This window comes from Moschus berezovskii, chromosome 2 (assembly GCF_049115385.1).
Source record: "Moschus berezovskii isolate FMDL1 chromosome 2, NW_MosBer_1.0, whole genome shotgun sequence".
Taxonomy (NCBI): Eukaryota; Metazoa; Chordata; class Mammalia; order Artiodactyla; family Moschidae; genus Moschus; species Moschus berezovskii.
In genome coordinates, this window is record NC_142461.1 from 48765217 (window position 1) to 48785980 (window position 20764).

At 37.8% G+C, this 20764-nt stretch overlaps 1 protein-coding gene across 1 annotated transcript in view; it reads left to right on the plus strand.

Annotated features, from left to right (window-relative positions):
* Window positions 1–20764, plus strand: part of SATB2 (SATB homeobox 2) — a 202570-nt gene that overhangs the window by 121317 nt on the left and 60489 nt on the right. Inside the window, exon 7 of the mRNA XM_055398427.2 lies at window positions 966–1438. Within this exon, the coding sequence (XP_055254402.1) occupies window positions 966–1438 (473 nt within the window). The remainder of the gene's footprint in view (window positions 1–965; window positions 1439–20764) is intronic.

Below are 20764 nucleotides of genomic sequence, written 5' to 3' on the forward strand. Positions count from 1 at the left end.
TAGTCACCATCTGCAGTGATTTTGGAGCCCAAGAAAATAAAATCTCTCACTGTTCCCATTGTTTCCCCATCTATTTGCCATGAAGTGATGGGACCAGATGCCATGATCTTAATTTTCTGATTGTTGAGTTTTAAGCCAACTTTTTCACTCTCCTCTTTCACTTTCATCAAGAGGCTCTTTAGTTTCTTCGCTGTCTACCATAAGGGTGGTGTCATCTGAGGTTATTGATATTTCTCCTGGTAATCTTGAAAGCAGGTTAAAGGCTAACAGAGTTTTGCCAAGAGAATGCACTGGTCCTAGCAAACAAATGGCAAATCAAGGTGATATTATTAATTTTGTGAGACTTTTTCTTATCTAGTGCATATCACAATCATGAAAATATCCATGTCTTAAAGATACATTCCTATAGAAAAGATAGCAAGTGAGGAGTTGAAAGGATATACTATGAGACAGGCATTTTATATAAATGTCTCCATAGCTGTATAATAGCATTTATGTGAGATTTTTATTAGGAGATAGCAATTAGTTTGGCAGAAGATGTTGTTCTTGTCATTTCCTGATACCCATGAACTACACCATTAACCACAAACTACAGAAGATGAAAACAGCTTTTTTTTTTTTTTTTTTACCACAGTGGATGATGAAGGAGGTGATAGAGGCTGGAAACATGAGAAGATGTAGAATTTGTGATAACCATTTCTGTCTTGGCTATTTAATAAAATGCCTACTTTTAGAAATTTAAAAAAGGCAAATATTTTTACTTTCATATCATAACCTATGGAAAAATCTATTATTGTAACATTTTTTCAGGAAAAGATGACTCACTTTTACTCTGGGTCTTCTAGCTTTGTATGAAAAGAATCTTTTTCATTAATATACCAAAAATATAATTTAAAACTACATGTATCAGCAACAAATTATACTAATGATGATAATGACGAATTATCATTTTTATCTCTTAACAGTGGAAAGAGTGGAACGAGAAAACCTTTCAGACTATTGTGTTCTGGGCCAGCGTCCAATGCATTTACCAAATATGAACCAGCTGGCCTCCCTGGGGAAAACCAACGAACAGTCTCCTCATAGCCAAATCCACCACAGTACTCCAATCCGAAACCAAGTGCCCGCATTACAGCCCATCATGAGCCCTGGTCTTCTTTCTCCCCAGCTCAGTCCACAACTTGTCAGGCAACAAATTGCCATGGCCCATCTGATCAACCAACAGATTGCCGTTAGCCGGCTTCTGGCTCACCAGCATCCTCAAGCCATCAACCAGCAGTTTTTGAACCACCCACCCATTCCCAGAGCAGTTAAGCCGGAGCCAACCAACTCCTCTGTGGAAGTATCTCCAGATATCTACCAGCAAGTCAGAGATGAGTTGAAGAGAGCCAGTGTATCCCAAGCTGTCTTTGCAAGAGTGGCATTCAATCGCACACAGGTACCATTAGCATTAAACATCATAATGTTTATATCATGTTAATGATATATCATGTATCATGTTAATACTATGGACACGTTGTGACAAATATTTTCTACCTCTTTAAAATTTTTCTGTGGATCTCAGAGCACGTAGAATCAGATTAATAATAAAGATTAATAATCTTTAGTTCATGAAATACTATCACCGTTGATCTGTGCTTGGCTGTGATTAATTAATTTCAGTAATGGAAAGAATATCTGTGAACGCACTACCCAACTCAGTACCTGAAATGTTACCAGTGATGTGGGTCTCTTTATGTACTTCTCCTTCCCCCCTCTTTTCCATTTACTTTCCCCAGATGTAACCCTGATCTTGAATTTTGTGATTATTATTCCTTGTTTTTATTTTTTAAAAAACTAATTCTGAGACTTACCTTATCTTTGAACATTACAAAAAATTATTATATGTTATCATTTTTATAATTCTTAATAAACCCTTCAAAATGTATAAGTTAGACTTAAGATATTGGTAATGAAGGATTGATGCTTTTGAACTGTGGTGCTGGAGAAGACTCTTGAGAGTCCCTTGGACTGCAAGGAGATCCAACCAGTCCATTCTGAAGGAGATCAATCCTGGGTGTTTATTGGAAGGACTGATGCTAAAGCTGAAACTCCAATACTTTGGCCACCTCATGTGACGAGTTGACTCACTGGAAAAGAGTCTGATGCTAGGAAGGATTGTGGGTGGGAGGAGACAGGGACGACAGAGAATGAGATGGCTGGATGTCATCACCGACTCTGTGGACATGAGTTTGGGTGAACTCCGGGAGTTGGTGATGGACAGGGAGGCCTGGTGTGCTGTGATTCATGGGGTCGCGGAGAGTCAGACACGACTGAGCGACTGAACTGAACTGAACTGAACTGAAAATAGTATTGATAAAGGGGTTCCTAGGTGGTGCTAGTGGTAAAGAACCCACCTGCTAGTGCAGGAGACGTAAGAGAGACAGGTCGATTTCTGGGTTGGGAAGATTACCTGGAGGAGGGTCTGGCAGCCCATTCCAGTATTCTTGCCCAGAGAATTCCCATGGACAGAGGAGCCTGGAGGTCTACAGTCCATAGTGTTACACAGAGTTGGACATGACTGAAATGACTTAGTGCAAAGTAGTAATGGATAGTTGACTTGTATTTTTACTGTCTTGAGAGAATTATATGCCAATATAATATTAAATGATGGACAGTGAACAGTTTAGCTATGTCTTATTTTATTGAAGGCTGCTTATAATCAAGTTCTTTCCCACCAGTACTAACTGTGAATGTGTATTAGAATCACTTGGAAGACTGTTAAAACAGATTGCTGGACCACTTCCTAGAGTTTCTGATTCACAGGTCTAGGGTGGGACCCAGAAATCTGCATGTCTAACAAGATCCCAGCTGGTCCTGATGCTGGTTAGAGGTCACATTTTGAGAACCGCTAGTCTAGCTCTTATGCCATTGTCCCTTTGGTGTCTGTAGGAGTTTGGTTCCAGGATCCTAGCAAATACCAAAACCCATAGATGCTCAAGTCCCTTATGTAAAATGGTGCAGTACAGTTGGTCCGCCCTATCTGTGGATTTTGTATTCACAGATACAGAGGACCAATGGTATGAGTACCTAAAAAGTAAAAGTGCCTAATTTTAAGGAGCTAACAATTTGGTGGTGAAAAGTAAAATATACTCAGATAACTAAAATAAAACGTGAAGTCAGAAGAATAATGTAAGATAATGTGAGCAGTGACTGCAACGGGGGTTTGTGAGGAGTTGGGGTTAAGCATACTTACAGTAGAGTAAGCAAGTGAGTTTTTAAGAGGACAGTGGGTTTAAGTTAGCCACCCTACTAAATGCAAAGCAGGAAACCAAGCTCTCTACAGATGCAAAGATGAAAAAATTTGTGAGTGAGCACATATGTAAGCAACTGACTTGAGTATGAAGGTTTCTGGATAGTTAGACCTTGAAGGATGAATAAAATTTAATGGGCAAACATGGAGAAGAAGGGTATTTTAGGTTAAAACACACACACATATAAGAAAAGGGTTGAGTCAGAAAAAGTCAGGACCAGCTGATAGTTGATAGCAAAGCTAGATAATATAACTTAAAGGTAGAAGAACAGATCCGAAAAGATCTTAGGTTCATGCTGAGAACTTTGAACTGTGTTTAATGAGCAGTGGAAACCACTGAAGGTTTTATGTAGGGATATTCTTTCATTGAATGATCAGAACTGGATCTTAGGAATACTTTCTTCCCTTTAATGATATCAAGAGGGTAGGAATTTTACTTAGGAGGCTGCCTTACGTGTGCGGCTGAAATGCATAGAAGTTTTGAACAAGACTGGTGGCAGTGAAGTAGAGGGTACTGTCAAAAAGCATTGTGACAGTAAAGTTGCCAGAAATTGCAACTACCTGGAGTAGAGATAACGCTAGGGTTTGAGCCTCCTGACTACCAGTGAAGCGTAATTATTTAGAGAATCAAGGAGGGCATTGAAAGAGATGGCTGGAGTAAGGTTAAAGTGATTATTTTGGGCTGTTTTGACTTTGGGCTATTTGACTTTGAAGTGCTAGTAGACTCCGTAAGTGAAGATGTGTAGTAGTCATTGAAAATAAGAGTTTAGTGCTAAGAATAGTTGTTAGGGTTAGAGAAAGAGATTAGAAATTTATTCACAAAACCTGGAATTTAAAAAGACAGCAGAGGGAGGGGAGAAGCCACCAGCACTACTAACAACAAGGAAAAGAGACCACGAAACGCCAGTTGAGGTGGGGACAGGTGAAGGTAGAAGAAAAGTGAGATGCTGATAAAGTATGGAGGATTTGGGCTGAGAGTCTCCAGAGAGGAGACTCTTCCATGTGGGGAAAACTAAGAAGTCTAGGGAGGGGAAGTTTGAAACCATGCCATGAGATTTGGTGTTTGGTTCGGAGAAATCCTTGGCAAGCTTTAGAGTATAATTTCATTAGAGTGGTGAGGGCAGGAGCCAGAATTTAGGAGTTAAGGAGTGATTAACTGTCAAGGATACAAAAGCAGTGGCTGCAAATTACTCTTTCCAGAATTTGGTGTTGAAAGGGAGACCAGATATGGGTTGACAGTTCTGAAAGTGAGAGGGAGTCAATTTGAGACAGAAGAATTAGCTTGGGCCTCAGCTGAAGTCAAACAGCATGAACGAGTGATGGAACCAACCACTGTGGTTTGGTAACAGTCTTCAGCCACGGTGAAACTGCAGGAGTAGGATCAGGGAAGAAAGGCAGTGGGCTTGCTTGAGATTTGGTGCTGACAGATTAGGTATGGCAAGAGACCAAGAGGGGTGAAATCTCTTGCTCCCTGACTCTTGGCTAACGTATACATTCTGTTACTGACAGAGCCTGTTGCATCATTTGAAAATGAGTTCAGAGGTTCACAGAGGGCTACACATGTTCCAGACATCACTAAACCACTATTCTCTTGTGGCTTAAAGTACTAGGGTAGCATGTGTGTGTCCACAGTTACCTGAATTGATCCCAGAGGAGTGCTTATCTTCTTGAGCAAGACTGTTTCATACTATTATAAAACACAAAGTAGAAGAATGTGTCTTTAAGTCTGTATTTTGCAGTTCTCTCTGTGTGTGTGCGCTCTTTCATCTATCATTCATGTGCATGAATAGGCATTTCAAGGCTAGTCAACGTTTTATTGCTGGTTATTTATATAGCTCCTTTGGATAAGGATAAGGTTGAGAGCATGGTTGTATTGCTTTGAGTTTTAGAATCAATGTATGCAGTATACAGTTTAGCTAAAATAGCATGAAGCATGAGAGAAGACTCCCAATGAGGCCAGACCAAGGCAGGTTGTGTTGGTATGAAGAAATGCTCTGCCAAAGCCCTGGGCCCTTGGAAGCCTGTCTTCTCCTGCACAATCCCTTTTGTCTGTTTTTTGGAATTAATGATTTTTTTTTTTTGGCATTGACATCTTTCAAGTGCCAAGTTATAAAAGGTCTAATTGAAGCACAGAACATATTTTATTATTTTCCTCCTGCCATTAAATTTGTAAGATGGCTACCCCCAGAAAGAAACATTCACTTTCAATCAACATGAGCTTGAGTTCATGGGCCAGCCTTGAGGATATCAAGTGGAAACTGCATAGGAATGTATGAGTATTTCATTTTAAATTTCTGCTTTTAATTTGGGAAAGCTTTTCATCCCTCTGGGATCATAACCTCTTGTGTATAAAGCCCAGCCTAATCAAGGTAGATGGTATTGACAGAATGACATAGTTTGAACTTAAGCTGGAGGTCAACAGGCAGATTGTTTCTGCTGTATATGCTGTAGTCACTACAGCAAAGGTTGGACAGCTGGGTTTCACCAGCAACATTGTTAAATGGAAGATATGGTCTACTATGCCCCATGAAACCAACCATGGATTTTCCGAATGATAGGCTCTCTTGAGTGGAATCAGAAACATGTGAGTGATAAAATAACTTGTTAACAAATAAAAATTAACTTTGTAGATAATAGCATAAATGAGTTGTTAATCTGTGGACAGTAACAAATCTCAACATTTTTTTTTTCCTCAAAGCAAACAGAATCAGAACCATTTTTGGTGGACACCTAAGATGAGTTCTAGTCTTGTACTCAGTTGTTTTACTGATGTGTAGTATATGCTTGGGCTTCTTCAATGGCTCGGTGGGTAAAAAATCCACTTGCAGTGCAGGAGATGCAGGAGACATGGGTCTGATCCCTGGAGCATATTCTCAGTTTACTGAGTGTTTTTCAGAAATAGTTCATGATATCTATTATTCACTTATTACCAAATTCAGTAAAAAGCATTTTGGTATGTCACACTATAGTTTGTGTTCCTGGATTTGTTCTTGATGATTGGACTAAGAATAAATCTAGTAATTAATTTCTCTGTTTTGTATGTGCGTGTGTGTACATGTAGAACAAAAATCACATGCACAGCGTTCACAAATGAATTTAGAATTGTTTAAAGAAAAAGCCTAGTTTTTCATGTTTAAGACTTCCAGATGAAAAACTGAAATTCATAATAGCATTATGAATAGCTTAATTACTTTGTATGTCTGATCCATTGCTACCATATCATTTGTTGATGTAAAATAACAAAATTAAGGGGAAAGGAACTGTATTTCCAAGAACTTGCTTTTTAATACATTTTAATTCTTATCAGCATGTCTTTTAAAAACAGAAATACATTTGTTTGATAAAATTATCTCCTGCCCATACTTCTTGACAATGTCCTGACTTCTGCCAGAGTCAGAGATCGATATCCTTTTGCCATTCTGATTTTATTTATTATTATTTCTTACACTTCTCTGTTAGTTTGTTAATACTGTCTAAACTAAGAACATAAATTAAGGCACATGTTCTGGGCAAGGGAAACAGCACATTTGAGATCATGCAGTACCAGGATATTGAATCTTCAGCGTGAGCGTGAGACTAATATAATTCCAGATACAGGGAGTGGCAGTATGTTGCATCGTGTCTGTGCCATAAGCATGATTTGTTGTTGTTGTTTAGCTGCTGAGTTGTGTCTGACTCTTTGCTACCCCCTGGACTGTAGCCCACCAGGCTTCTCTGTCCATGAGATTTCCCAGGCAATAATACTGAAGTGGGTTGCCATTTCCTCCTTCAGGGGATCTTCCCCATCTAGGGATCAAACCCACATCTCCTGCATTGTAGGCAGATTCTTTATTACTGAGCCACCAGAGAAGTTCCATCTGCATGGTAGAAGCCTATTTTTGCCATTCTGACCTCTTATAAAATATACTCTGAGCACATCACTTTCTCCTTTGCTAGTCTTCTGAAAGAAAAGGTTAGCCCTACTTCTGGAGACTTTTATGACAAATGGGAGCCTATGAGAATAGTAGGAGAAAAGTGATATTTTCTGACCTGGTCATTAATATTCTGGCAATCCTACGACACATTACTAAGCATTTATGTTACCTGTGGTCACAAAGTACTGTGATACACCAGAGGAGGCTGAGGCAGATCACAAGCCTGCTCTGGTTTCCATTCTTCACTCCTCCAGCACCGCCTCCCACCCTCCTGCCTCATGATATACTTCTAAGTCATGGTGTCTGCTGGTTGGCTCTTCATTCAAAGGACTTTCCTCAGACTACTGGGTTTTCCTTTGCTCGCACTGACAGAGCTGGAAGCGCTTAACAGGTGTCTGATAGGTGCAGGAGGAGGAAAGCCCAGCTCCTTGCCTCGCGCCACAGGGACAGGGCTGACCTGTGGCTTTCACTCCAGAGGTGTCTGCAGACTGGGCTGAGGCTGAGGCTTTTCTTGCACTTCTTCTCTTCTCTGTCCTGCTTCTCCCACTCCCTCACAAGTTTCCCTCGGAAGCACATCCTAAGTAAATCACTTGTGTAGGAATCTTTATTTCAGAATGTGCTTTTTATCTCAGATTACAGATCAAGGTCATTGCTAGTCTAATTGACATTTGGTTATGGCATAGGATAGTAGTTTGAATAAAGCATATCTTCACTTTTATACCTACTACCTTCAGAAATCTAAGGCAAGATGTTATTATGGAAATAGTATAGAGGTTTTTATGGCACCACTTTGTTTAAAAAATATTATCAGTGTTGTTTATAAATCATGAGCAAGATGTTATTAGGGCAATAGTATAGAATTGTATAGATTTTTTTTTTTTTACTGTGCTACTTTCTCTTGAAAGCATTATAACTATTGTGATTTTTAACTGAGTCCCCTGAATTCAATGGACTGGTATGGATATTAACCAGATTTACTTATGGATGTTGAATGTGGAGGGATTGGTTAGAGGGAGGGGACAGAAAGAGAAGGAATGAGACAGAAACAGACATTGGATATGAGGCCCTATGAGATCTTTCAGACTTGACTTAGAGTCATCCTTACTGAGTCTCAAAGGTGCATTGTGTGATTTACGTGTTTCAGAAGCTTTGCTTCTCTGTCCTGCCCTATCTCCAGTGCTGTGTCAGTGATGCAAATGCATTCTGTTAGACTGATAGTTTTGAGAAGCAAGAGGACCTCTGTAGGGGTTTATTTTTTTGGCATATTCCTTTTCCCTTGCCTGTATCCCAAATTTATTTTAGCGCTGGCACACTTAGCAGCCCTATGGACATGAAATAAGTTGCCTGGCTATTTACCATGTTTACTTCTTTGCATTTTGACAGTTTGGTTACGAATCCTAACCTATAGCATTCTTTTGTCCCTTGTCACTTTATGGACTTAAGAAAATCAGTAAGAGGTTTTTGAAGATATGAAAAGGTTTGTGACTATTTTACAAGAGTTAATATTACCCAGGAATGGTTGTGGGATGTCCACTGACCTATAATAAGAATGGTTTCATGAAATATGTACAATGAATCTTCCTTAATAGATAAACTATTCTCTAATTTATTTAAAATCCAATGACCTACATATTCTTGTGTTCAGAAGTCCCCCATTTACTAGCATTGTTTCTCCTTTGAGACCTTCCATTTGAGCAAATCTGTTAAATGAAGTAGAGAGGAAGCTTTGATCCAAACTAGGCTAAATCCATTGGAACAAATGCCCTGCCACATGTGAATGGGAACACTAGAATGCCAGCAAAGGGTAATGAAGGGTTATTCTCTGTCCCTCTCTGCATCTCCATCCCCTTACCTTGTTTACCAGGAAACAGCCATAAACATGGAATTGGCAATAAAAAGTTTGTATCGTTTGAACGAGACTTTTGCTACATTCACTTTTGATGAAGTGTGGTTGTTTTTCTTTTTTCTCTAGCAGATTATATGCTATAACTGGGAAAGGTCAGACTCATTTTGTGTCTAGGTAGCTCTTCTGAGTCGGTTCTTAAGAACATGTTTTCATTAGAAGTCTATATGTATTTTGCAAAATGTGTTAATCTTCTGTAAAAGAAATGCTTCTAATTTGGTATCTTTAGTTTGTGAAAAAATCAGAGTTACACAATTTGCAGCATTTTATCAAAGGTCTTTTTTGAGAAAGCTGTTCATCTTACTTTTATCTGATGTAGAAGAGAATTTTTAAAATCCTTTGTGAACTCATTTGGTTGATCGATCCTTAATTTGCATACTTTTTTTATTTTATGAGACTTTGCAAAAAAAAAATCTGTTGTTTATTTATTAAAGCCATATCATTTGAAGAAACTTAAGTTCAGGGTCATAAATACAATTTATGAAGTCACTCAGCAACCAGAGAATGTTTTCAACAGATTGGAAAATTAAATTGAGTGATGTATCAGAAAAATTGGCAGTAAGGTCAACAGCTAGAAATGTAAATGTCTTTGTGTGAAATGACATGGACTTTGCTTTTATGCTTTATTGGCACTGTGTTTATAGTATATTCCCACCCACATTATTAAGGTTAAAAATTGAAGTGGCACAATTAGGAAGAGATGTATAGCAACAAAATGAAAATTCAACAACCAAAATATTTGGAAGTCTGAGCTTTAATATGTTACCTGTTAGTTTTTTCTGAGGGTGGGGAGAAATTTCTGTAACTTGTTTGATTTATACTTATTGTTAGCCCAAGGTAGGCATGATTTAGTTACACAGACCATGTGTACATGAAGAACTTGACCTCCAAGATATTTAGAACTCTTTCTCAGCATTCAGTAAGATATAGGCAGTCAGCAATACAGCAATAGAATAGAATGTAAATCCAGGGGTCTTGACTCCATGGTCCAGTGAGCTGGTTATAAAATGACTAGGGAACCTGTGAGAAAAAGGAAGTCCAGCCACTGAAAGATGGGCTGTAAATATGAAATGCCACAGATCAGGCATGAACGTGTTATTGAGTTTGGAAGCAAATAATATGCCCTCTTTTGATTTCAACACTAAATTAATAAAGTAGGGAAAGAGGGTCCAGCAAGCTTCATAAAGTAGGTACTCTTTCATTTCAGAATCACTGGCTTGAATTCATAGATTTAAAGATTATAATAATATTAATATCTCCCAAGACAGCAGTGTCTCAAAGTTATTCAGTGACTTAAGGATGGCCCTCAAGATAGTGGTCTCAATTTAGTCCTTCCTTACATATAAAGACTATCATTAATTAGCACCTTTTAGGCAATTTTGGGCAAAAAGCATGGGGGAGAAGCTGGGTCTGTTTGTGCTCTGGGTAAAGAGAAGTTTGGCTCAGTATACCAGCGTACTCCCACTCCTAAATCTAATTGAAACAGATATTTCACGTAAAAGAAAATATAAAGGCTCCTTTTATACCCCTCCTTCACAAAACTTGTACCAAAGAATCAGAGGATACAGATATGATAGTACAGTGTTCTATTCCTTTCATCCCTGATCAGTGTGAAAAATCCTTAAAAATTAGTTACTGAACTATTGCAAAGTGAAAGAAATTGAAAATCGCTCAATTGTGTCTGACTCTCTGGGACCCCATGGACTATACAGTCCATGGAATTCTGCAGGCCAGAATACTGGAGTGGGTATCTGTTCTCTTCTCCAGGGGATCTTCCAAACCCAGGGATTGAACCCAGATCTCCCGCATCGCAGGTGGACTCTTTACCATCTGAGTTACAGAGAATTCAAGGAGAATTCCCTGACAGTCCAGTGGTTAGGACTGCACTCTTATTGCCAAGGGCAAGGGTTCAATCCCTGGTTGGGGAACTAAGATCCCATAAGCTATGGATGTGGCCTAAATAAATAAAATTTAGGGCTTTTTCTTTTTACTTAAAAAAAAAAACTAAAAACCTGCCTTTTGATGATGGTTTTATAATGTCACTATTCTCTAACAAGGAGGGGTTGACTCATTTTGCACAGATGTGGAGTCTCTAACCTGAAATAAGATATTTCACTTCTAGTAAGTGTGTCTCAGTAGAGACCGGCACTTTTAGTGGGAAAGCCTAGTTTTATTAGTTAACTAGTTTCTCCAAATCCTGGATGGTATTTAAAGTAGGATTTTTATAGAAGAAATTCAAGGCAACACTAGCTTTCAGTTCAGTTCAGTTCAGTTCAGTTCAGTCTCTCAGTCGTGTCCGACTCTTTGCAACCCCATGAATCACAGCACGCCAGGCCTCCCTGTCTATCACCGACTCCCGGAGTTCACTCAAACTCATGTCCATAGAGTCGGTGATGCCATCCAGCCATCTCATTCTCTGTCGTCCCCTTCTCCTCCCGCCCCAATCCTTCCCAGCATCAGAGTCTTTTCCAGTGAGTCAACTTGTCGCATGAGGTGGCAGGTTCCATTATTTATATGCTTTTCACCTTTGCTTATTCAAAGTAATTTAAAAAATACATGGCGTGTTCCTTTCATGGCCATTGATGGAAATGATGACCATTTGACTTGGGGTTAAGTACATGTTTGTTCAAATAAAGTAAATTCAGTTTGAAGGCCAAAAATTCTGTGAGAAAAATACAACTAAATCAATGTGAAGTCAATTGGAAATTGACAAGGTTGTTTAAATTCTATCAGCAAGTTTTGTGCCTAAAATTATTCCTGTAGACAGCAGTATTTACTTGCAAACTTCTCTGATCACCACACTCAGCAAGAAATAATTTTTACATTATGAACTAGTATGTCTAAGTTACTCACACTTAAGACATTTGTGCACACATTTATGTGTGTCTGTTTTAAGTTCCACCTTATTTCCAACTATATCCGTATGTTTCTTCATGAAAGAAAAAGAAAAAAACCTTCATGAAACAATAGAGTGTGAAGCACTGTGGTGATTTCTAATCCATTTAACTACATTTTGTTAGAAATAAACTACCTATAATGTACTAAATTAATTTTATCAGCCACTAATAATTATAAACCATGTTTCAACAATGATGCTGATTAAAGCTTATTTTAAAAGTTATTGGGGAAAGAAAGTGGTTTTACTTTTTTGAAGTATGAATAAATACTAGTTCAGTGCTATCCTGAAATGTCCTTGTGGTCATTTCGCTTTATATAATTTATTAAATTTTTCTTCACACTCTGGTCTATCCCAAATAATTTTAATTATTCTACTTCCTAGAATTTCTTTATTTATTTTAATTAATTTTTAAAATATTTTCTGTCTTTATAGGAAGACATCTATAAGTGGAGGGCCTTGAATATGTGAAGTTGCAAGTTGAAAATAAGAAATGTACTTTGAAAAAAAAAAGAAATGTACTTTGATATTAGTTCTGTATTTATCCATTCATTTAACAAGGATTTATTAAGCATTCAGAGACCTCGCTAGGGTTATAATGAGGGCTAACATTTATTGAACATTTAACACATATTCAGTACAGTTATAAGCTCTCTAGAGAACCCTATGAGGGAAGTGCAATTATTATCTCAATTTTGCTGGTGAGGAAACTGTGCCATAGGGAGATTAATTAATCTTTGTTCACTTGAAACCCAGTTTTGAACTCAGAAATTTTGACTTCAGAACTCATCCTCATAATCACTTTATTCTCAATCATTTCTGTTACCATTGACCAGATGATGAAAGACACAAACCCTCCCTCAAGGAGATACAGGAATAAACAGACTTTTAATGGTAATCCTACTGTGGTATAATAAGTCCCGTGATATGTTCCATGTACTGTATGAGAACAGATGTTTTTAACCCTGGAGGTGATCAAAGCTAAGGCAGAAAATGTTCAGCAAGGAAGAAAAATAATGTTTTATAATTATTTCAGGACAGAGTCAACTCATTTGTTTATAGACTGCTTTTTTACTTATATCTGAATGCATTTGATACATTTGAGATATAAATATGCAAAAAATGTATGTTTTTGTTTTGTTTTGTTTTTGAAAGTACTATTTTTGCCAATGTTTTGACAAAGTAGCCAAAGCTAGTAAATTTTTTGGGAAGTTTGCCAACAGTTGTTTCACAGAATACTCATGGAAACTAGGAATAACAAGGGCCCAGCACTTTGTGAATGCAATAGTCATGGTGCCAGGTACTTGAGGTGTTAGTAGAAACCATGTATGTGCCCAGAGCTGAGAACACCACTGGCAAATGTTTCCAAAAGGAACCTGTTCAGTTCTGTATTTGCTTTTTGGTGCTAATGTGTTTAGAAAATTTTTACTTAGATTGTGTACAGCCCCCATTTCAGTTCCGGAGACTTCCTAGAGACAAAGGCAGAAGCGATGAGGAAAGAAATAAGATGGGACCATTTTTTTAGTTGCTTCTATCACTGCATAGATGAGGTAGGTAGAAAGTAGTCAAGTTGTCAGGAATCTAGTTTTGGCTAAGTTCCTCCATGATACATGCTCAAGTGTGGTTTGAACAAGGGGGTTACAGTTAAGAAAGCACAGACAGCTTTGTTTTCAAGAATGTTCTGTTGAAGGCAAGTTGTGTTGCCTGCTTACTATATTCTGATGTGGCAGGTGGCACAAGTGAATTTTTACTGCATACACTAGAAAGAAAGCTGTCGGTGAGGGGACTGTTTCATTTAATAAATTGTAGATTTGGGGAACATGGAATATTTGTTCTAATGTGGGGTTTGCAAGACCCCAAATTTCAGTATTTATTATCTTATTTGTTTTCAATAGGTTTAACGAGAAGATCTTGAATGACTGTTGTGAGTTAGGCTTTTAACATGGTCCATCAGGCTAGCTGGGGCTTCCCTGGTGGCTCAGATGGTAAAGCATCTGCCTACAATGTGGGAGACCTGGGTTCAGTCCCTGGGTTAGGAAGATCCCCTGGAGAAGGAAATGGCAACCCACTCCAGTATTCTTGCCTGGAAAATTCCTTGGAGGGAGGAGCCTGGTAGGCTACAGTCCATGGGATCTCAAAGAGTCGGACACGACTGAGCAACTTCACTATCAGGCTAGCTGCTGACTGTTTAACAAATATGGGACTCCCACTTCCAGAAAACTGAAAAAAATATGGCGTTCTCTTAGAGCCCTGTATTTCTGTATATCCCCAGCTAACTACTAAGCACAAAATATACAGATTTTACTCCCAAGGAGTTGACTATATGATGGGAGAAAGAGGTTTTATAGTTACACAATGTAAAAGATGATAAGTGTTGTAAATATAAGATAGAACTAGTGCCATCTCCCTTCAGAGGAGGGAGAAAGTATTGCCAACTGCAGCGTATATACATATACAGATATATGCATAGTCTTTTAGTGCATTGCAGAATACATCTCTACAGCATGAACATTTGTCTGCAAATGTTACTTTTGTATATGCATTTATATTTGTAGAGTACATTGATTCCCTCTAAATGCTCAATTCTATCCACCCCCATCATATAAAAGTGCTATATGCATAGGCTGTCTTTGCTAATAAAGAAATATTATAATAAAAGAGAGGTTTTTATTAAACTAATGCAATAACGACATTTTCTTTGAGGATTTAACACATCATTTTTAATAATAAAAATCAAATTGTCATTGTTGTGCCCTGTATACCTTTTATTCAAATCACACTAAATACTCTGTCTTCATGTCTAAGCAGTGCTCTAGGGGGTGATGGGGGAGGTGAGTAGTTTTTAACATAACGCAAATGAATTTCAGCAGTCAGCTTTGTAGTGGGGTTGTAGATTATGAATATGGGAGTCAGGGAAACCTGTTTATATTTGTGAGCCAAGGGGAGAATCCCTCTCAGGAGTGTCTGGAAGGAAATGAGACTGGAGATTAGGAAAGAACCAATTCTGTTAGGTCAGCTTTTAGTGGGTAGGATGTCAATACTCTGTTCAGCCAAGTAACTGAGTTCACAGCTTCAACTAACTGTACATTAACCACTGAAATTGAAGCATTCACTTTGTATGATTAGGCTAAGAATTTGGTATCACCTGGTTTTCATAAGAGGATACTAGTTCTTGGCTCATGTCAGCTGAAATCAGACATTTCAGAATTGTATTAGTTAAGATTAACTGATAAGCATGCAAAAGGGATGGTGAAATGTGAAAACTACCTTCTGAGGGAACTATGTGATAGACAGGTGGCAGGATATGTTGTTAGCCAATATGGGTCCCAAGACCCCTTTCACCTCTGACTTTCTGTAACTTTAATCTGTAATATGGGGGTGTATGTGCCTTTTAACCTTGTTCATTGGTTATGGCATCATTTGTTTAGGTTGAAACCTAACATTTTCAAACTATAATATACTGTGCATATGATTTGCTATCTGTGTTACATGATATATGAGTATTTTGGGGGTTGAATTACTTCAAAAGTTTATGTTATAACAAATATGTGAACAGAAATGTAGCTTACAGAAATGAAAATAGTCTCTGCCTAGTTTGAGGCTTTTTCCAAAGAGAAGCACTGGGGTTTGGCTGGGCCAGTTTTTTCAGCACACACCTGGTGTATATCACTTTAAAAAATAAATTATGCCTCATTAAATTACAATTAAATGGAATCATGATCATTTGTTTTTCTGGAAGGAAGATGTTTTGCATATTGAAAGCCTAATTTGTTGCAGGTGACAAAAAGGCTGAACAGATTATCTAATATCACTTCATTTGGGGGGTAATGTTTGCTGGTTAGTTTGTGTATAATCCAATAGTTCAGAATTCTTTTAATATGGACTGTATTATTTTCACTTCAGAAAGTCTTCTACTGCTTTACCCATTTTTGTACTGTGTTTTTTAAGCTTTTAAGGAAACGGAAACCTCTTTTGATATTCTGGATTAGTCATGCTCTTTCTTTTTGTTCAAATGTTCTAATACTGTCCAATCCTTCACTTAGTCTCCCTCTTTGCCTAGCCTCACCACTCTCTCTGTGGCTGCCTGTTAATATTATGTACATTTCAAATCCCAGCCAAGTTAAGGACCGCCTCTTCCAAAATGTTTTCCCTGAGTCCCGCAGTTGGCAATACGTTCACCCTCTTTTGAACTGAAATGGTACTAGTTCTATCTGAAATTTATGACACTCATCATCTTTTACATTGTGCTTCTATAAACCACCATATAGTAAACTCCTTGGCAGTAGAATCTACATCTTGGGAATCCTCCCATTCCCTTATGAGCTTTGTACCAAGTTGTAAATGAGAAATGAATTAATAGACTGATCTGTCATTCCTTGGCAATATGTATATTGAATTTGGGGGTTCTCTAGGTAATCAGTGGGAGATATAGCCTAATTGTTGAGGATTATAATGTCTGAGAGGTATGAAAAAGAGGTATCTGTTAAAATCTAGTCAGTGATGACCTTTGGTGTCCTCTCCTGAAGTGGCTGGGAGGTCTGATGGGCTCAGGCTCAGATTTCCTAATACTTGGCCCAGTCTTGGGTTCTCTTCTTGCTCTTAAAGGATTAAAGGCCCATCAAAGGTGGTTTCTTACCTGTCCCAGACGGATTAAATTTTACAGAACTCGTCATGGTAATGTTTCCCAAATATTTCTGAGCATGTACTTTGCGTAGTAGCAATTTGGAGCCAACTATATAAATTGTTGAAGGAATATGAAAGTCATAATAATGTAAATAAGAAAGCACTTCAATAGGAATGTTAGATTCAGAAACTCTAATTTTGTCACAAATAAGTATTATTAAATACTAGAAATCATAAGCATATCGATTTTCCTATTTAAAAATAAGCCCCATTTTTTTGTTGTTGTTGTTGTTGGTCACATTGCATGGCTTGCAGGATTTTAGTTCCCTAACCTGGGCTCAATCCTGTGCTCACCACAGTGAAAGCACTAACAGTGGTTAGAGTCCTAACTACTGGACAACCAGGGAATTCCTGGCCCCAACTCTTTGTTTTGTCTTTAGAGATAACCTGTATTAGCAATGAAGTTAGATGGCATTATATTATCTCTTGTTTGTGCTTTAAATTATTTTGCTTTTATTGAATTTTCTACCAGCCTCATGTATTGTTTGCTGGTGCTGGAAATATTTTGGAGCTTACAAAACTCTCCATTAAAGGATGAGGGAGAAGGCCAGTGAGGGGCTCTTTTTGCCCAATTCCTTTCTTTTGTCAGTGACCTGTAACCCAAGAGCTCTGGTAGAAGGTACCTTTCTCCCCTGTGCAGAGGCTTGTTTTACTCCTTTTCAGTCAACATGTTTCTTGGTCTTACACAACCTCAGCTAACACCACGGAGAGGTTTGTTTATAATCTCTCCCTTGAGAAGACTCTGCTGCCTATGATGAGGAAAATACTTAATGACCACTTTACTCAATACTTGCAATATGTTTTAATAAGATTACTGATATGAAATTTTAATAAGCAATATCCTGGTTAATTTATTAATTTCCCTCAGTTTTCACATTCTCAATATTCATGACCTTTCTATTCATAAAAGTATATTTTTATTTTCAGTGCCCAAGTGCCATGCCATGTTCTCTATAGCTCAGGCTGCATAATGGGAATGTCCAAGTGACACCTCCTCCCAGGCCGGTTGATAATTAAAATGCCAGACAACTGAGTGGCAAGGGCTTTAGAAATATTTATGTAGGATAAATTATTAATTTATGTTCTATTCAAGACAGTTTCAATATGATAAGCATTTACTTATCTTGATAATTAGGTGGGGTGATTTGTGGTATATTTAAGTCATGCCATACATTTTCTTATGATTTTTTTTCCCCATGATGATTTTAAACTAACTAAATAAAACATGCTTTACATTCATATGCCTGCAGAATTTTGGCTATATTTTTAAAAATCACTGTTGAAATAGTTAAAAGCACATAACTGAAATGAAGAAGGTTCAACAAAACAACTAAAACTCTTCTTGTGCCCACCAGTTAGCCACTTGTTATTGAAAATGTCTGAGGTAAAAGGAATCTGCTTTGGGACCAGGGCTACACAGATGAGACTTGAAGTAAATAATTTAGAACAGTGTTCTCATTCTCTGGGGCAATTCATGGAGGCGGCACTGGCCACCTTGTTGGTTTGAGACTTTATCTTCAATTAGGCGAATGAGACAGAGGCAACAGTATATCCACAACCCCTGAAAATACAAATATTGTGTCTCATTCACTTCGGAAATGATGCTGATGAGCAGTCATTTACAAGGATGCTTTGTCTTGATTTTTCTTAGAGATGAATTCATTTCCCTGTATGGTTATCCAACATGTAAAAAATGCAGGGGTAGGAACTCCACAATTTCCATGTGGGGAAAAAAAGGTAAACCACGCCGAACAAAAAGTAAATAAAAGAACTCTGCCCTTCAGAGTGATTTTGTTTTTTATTGATTAGGAATAAACAGACTTACAGTTTTGAACCTGGTCCATGAGAACAATATTTTTTGTTGTTTCAATATTTTACACACAAGATCTTTGCCATAATGTCCTCCACAATTTGTGAAAATAATTTCACAGAAGTTTACAAACTTTGCCTTTGAGAGATCTTAATATGTAATCATCCTAACCAGGATAAAGAATATATCCATGCATATCCTAAAGCTTTTCCAAATTTGGTAGTCTGACATTTAGTAAAATGCTAAAGTTACTTATTTTTTCGGGGGGAGGTCAGAGAATAAAGAGTTTTAATTTTTCATCTCATTATTTATACTATTATTTATCTTTTTAAAAAAACTTTTTATTTTGCATCGGTGTATAGCTGATTAACAGTGTTGTGATAGTTTCAGGTGAACAACAAAGGGACTCAGCCATACATATACACATATCCATGAGAGACAGAGAAAGAGAGAAGGGGAGTGAATGCCAGCTTGTCCTTCAGGTGTAGAGTTCATCATTAATGAAAGCTCAGAAAATACCAATCTTAGTATCTTGTTTGGAGAAGGCACTGGCGACCCATTCCAGTACTCTTGCCTGGAAAATCCCATGGATGGAGGAGTCTAGTAGGCTGCAGTCCATGGGGTCGTGAGTCGGACACGACTGAGCAACTTCACTTTCCCTTTTCCCTTTCATGCATTGGAGAAGGAAATGGCCACCCACTCCAGTGTTCTTGCCTGGAGAATCCCAGGAACGGGAGAACCTGGTGGGCTGCTGTCTATGGGATCGCACAGAGTCGGACACAACTGAAGCGACTTAGCAGCAGCAGCAGCAGTATCTTGTTAGTATTAGAAATTGGTATTGGTTGTATTTTATACTTTAAATTTTTTATTTTGTTGAAGTATATTTGATGTACAATGTGTTAGTTTGTGGTATACAGCAAAATGATTCATATATATATGCATACACATTTTCTGTTTTATATTCTTTTTCATCGTGGCTTATTACAAGATACTGTGCTATACAGTAGGACCTTGTTGTTTGTCTATTTTATATATAGCAGTTTGCATCTGCCAGTCTCAAACACCTAATTTAGCCCTCCCTTGCCCTTTCCTCTTTGGTAACCATAAATTTATTTCCTATACCTGTGAGTCTGTTTCTGTTTTATAAATAAATAAATTTGTATCATATTTTAAATTCTACATATAAATGATATGACATTTGTTTTTCTCTGTTGGACTTACTTCACTTAGTATGATAATCTCCAGGTCCATCTGTGTTGCTGCAAATGGCATTATGTCATTCTTTTTCATGACCAAATAGTATTCCATTGTGTGTATAGGAAATTAGTGTTGAAAATTCTTATTCCTCTTGCTTCTGCATGTATTAATTTGGAGATTTTTGTCTTAGAAGCAAGAAAGAAAAATGAAAGTGATTGCTCAGTTGTCTCCGACTCTGCAACCCCATGGAGTGCAGCCTACCTGGTTCCTCCCTCCATTGGATTTTCCAGGCAATAATACTGGACTGGATTGCCATTTCCTTCTCCAGGGGATCTTCCCAACTCAGGGATCAAACCTGGGTCTCCTGAATTGTAGACAGGCGCTTTACCATCTGAGCCACCAGGGAAGTCAAATCATTATTAATATTTCAGGTTGCTTAGTCCAAGTGGAAAGTAGGAAAACTTAAGGCAGAACTGACTTTTAATTTCAGAAAGAGAGTTAATACCTAGATTGTATAACATTTTCTGGAAGACAGGTGTCTCACTTGTTGCTTCTTTCTGAAAACATGACAAGAAATCAGGATTTTTTAGAATCATTTCACCAGTAGGGTAGTTTTATATACCTTCCCTACCTTAGCCTTTCCTTGGGCATCTGGGCATGCAGACACACACTTGTTAACATATTTTTTCTAGCTTCATTGTACATTATATTCCCATTTATAAAGACTTTTCTAATCAAAGTAATGACAACCAAATTGGCGGAACTATCAGATGGCATACCTTTTGTAAATTTCTTATAGTAAAATTATCTTACATGGTGTTTTGAGTGGTGATTACGTCCTGGAGTGCTGATAACTATGTGATGCATATTCCTGTGACATTTGGTTCACTATCGTATATTACTTTCTAAAAAAATTTGCCTACCTTACCCTGAGGATTGTTGGCCAACTAGAGGTAGTAGTGTGTTTCTTTTATATCCAATGCCTTTTGGCCTATTGGCTAAATATGGCCTATTTAGCTATAGATTACAAATCTGATGGTATTTCTTTGCATTAATATTCCCCTAAGTG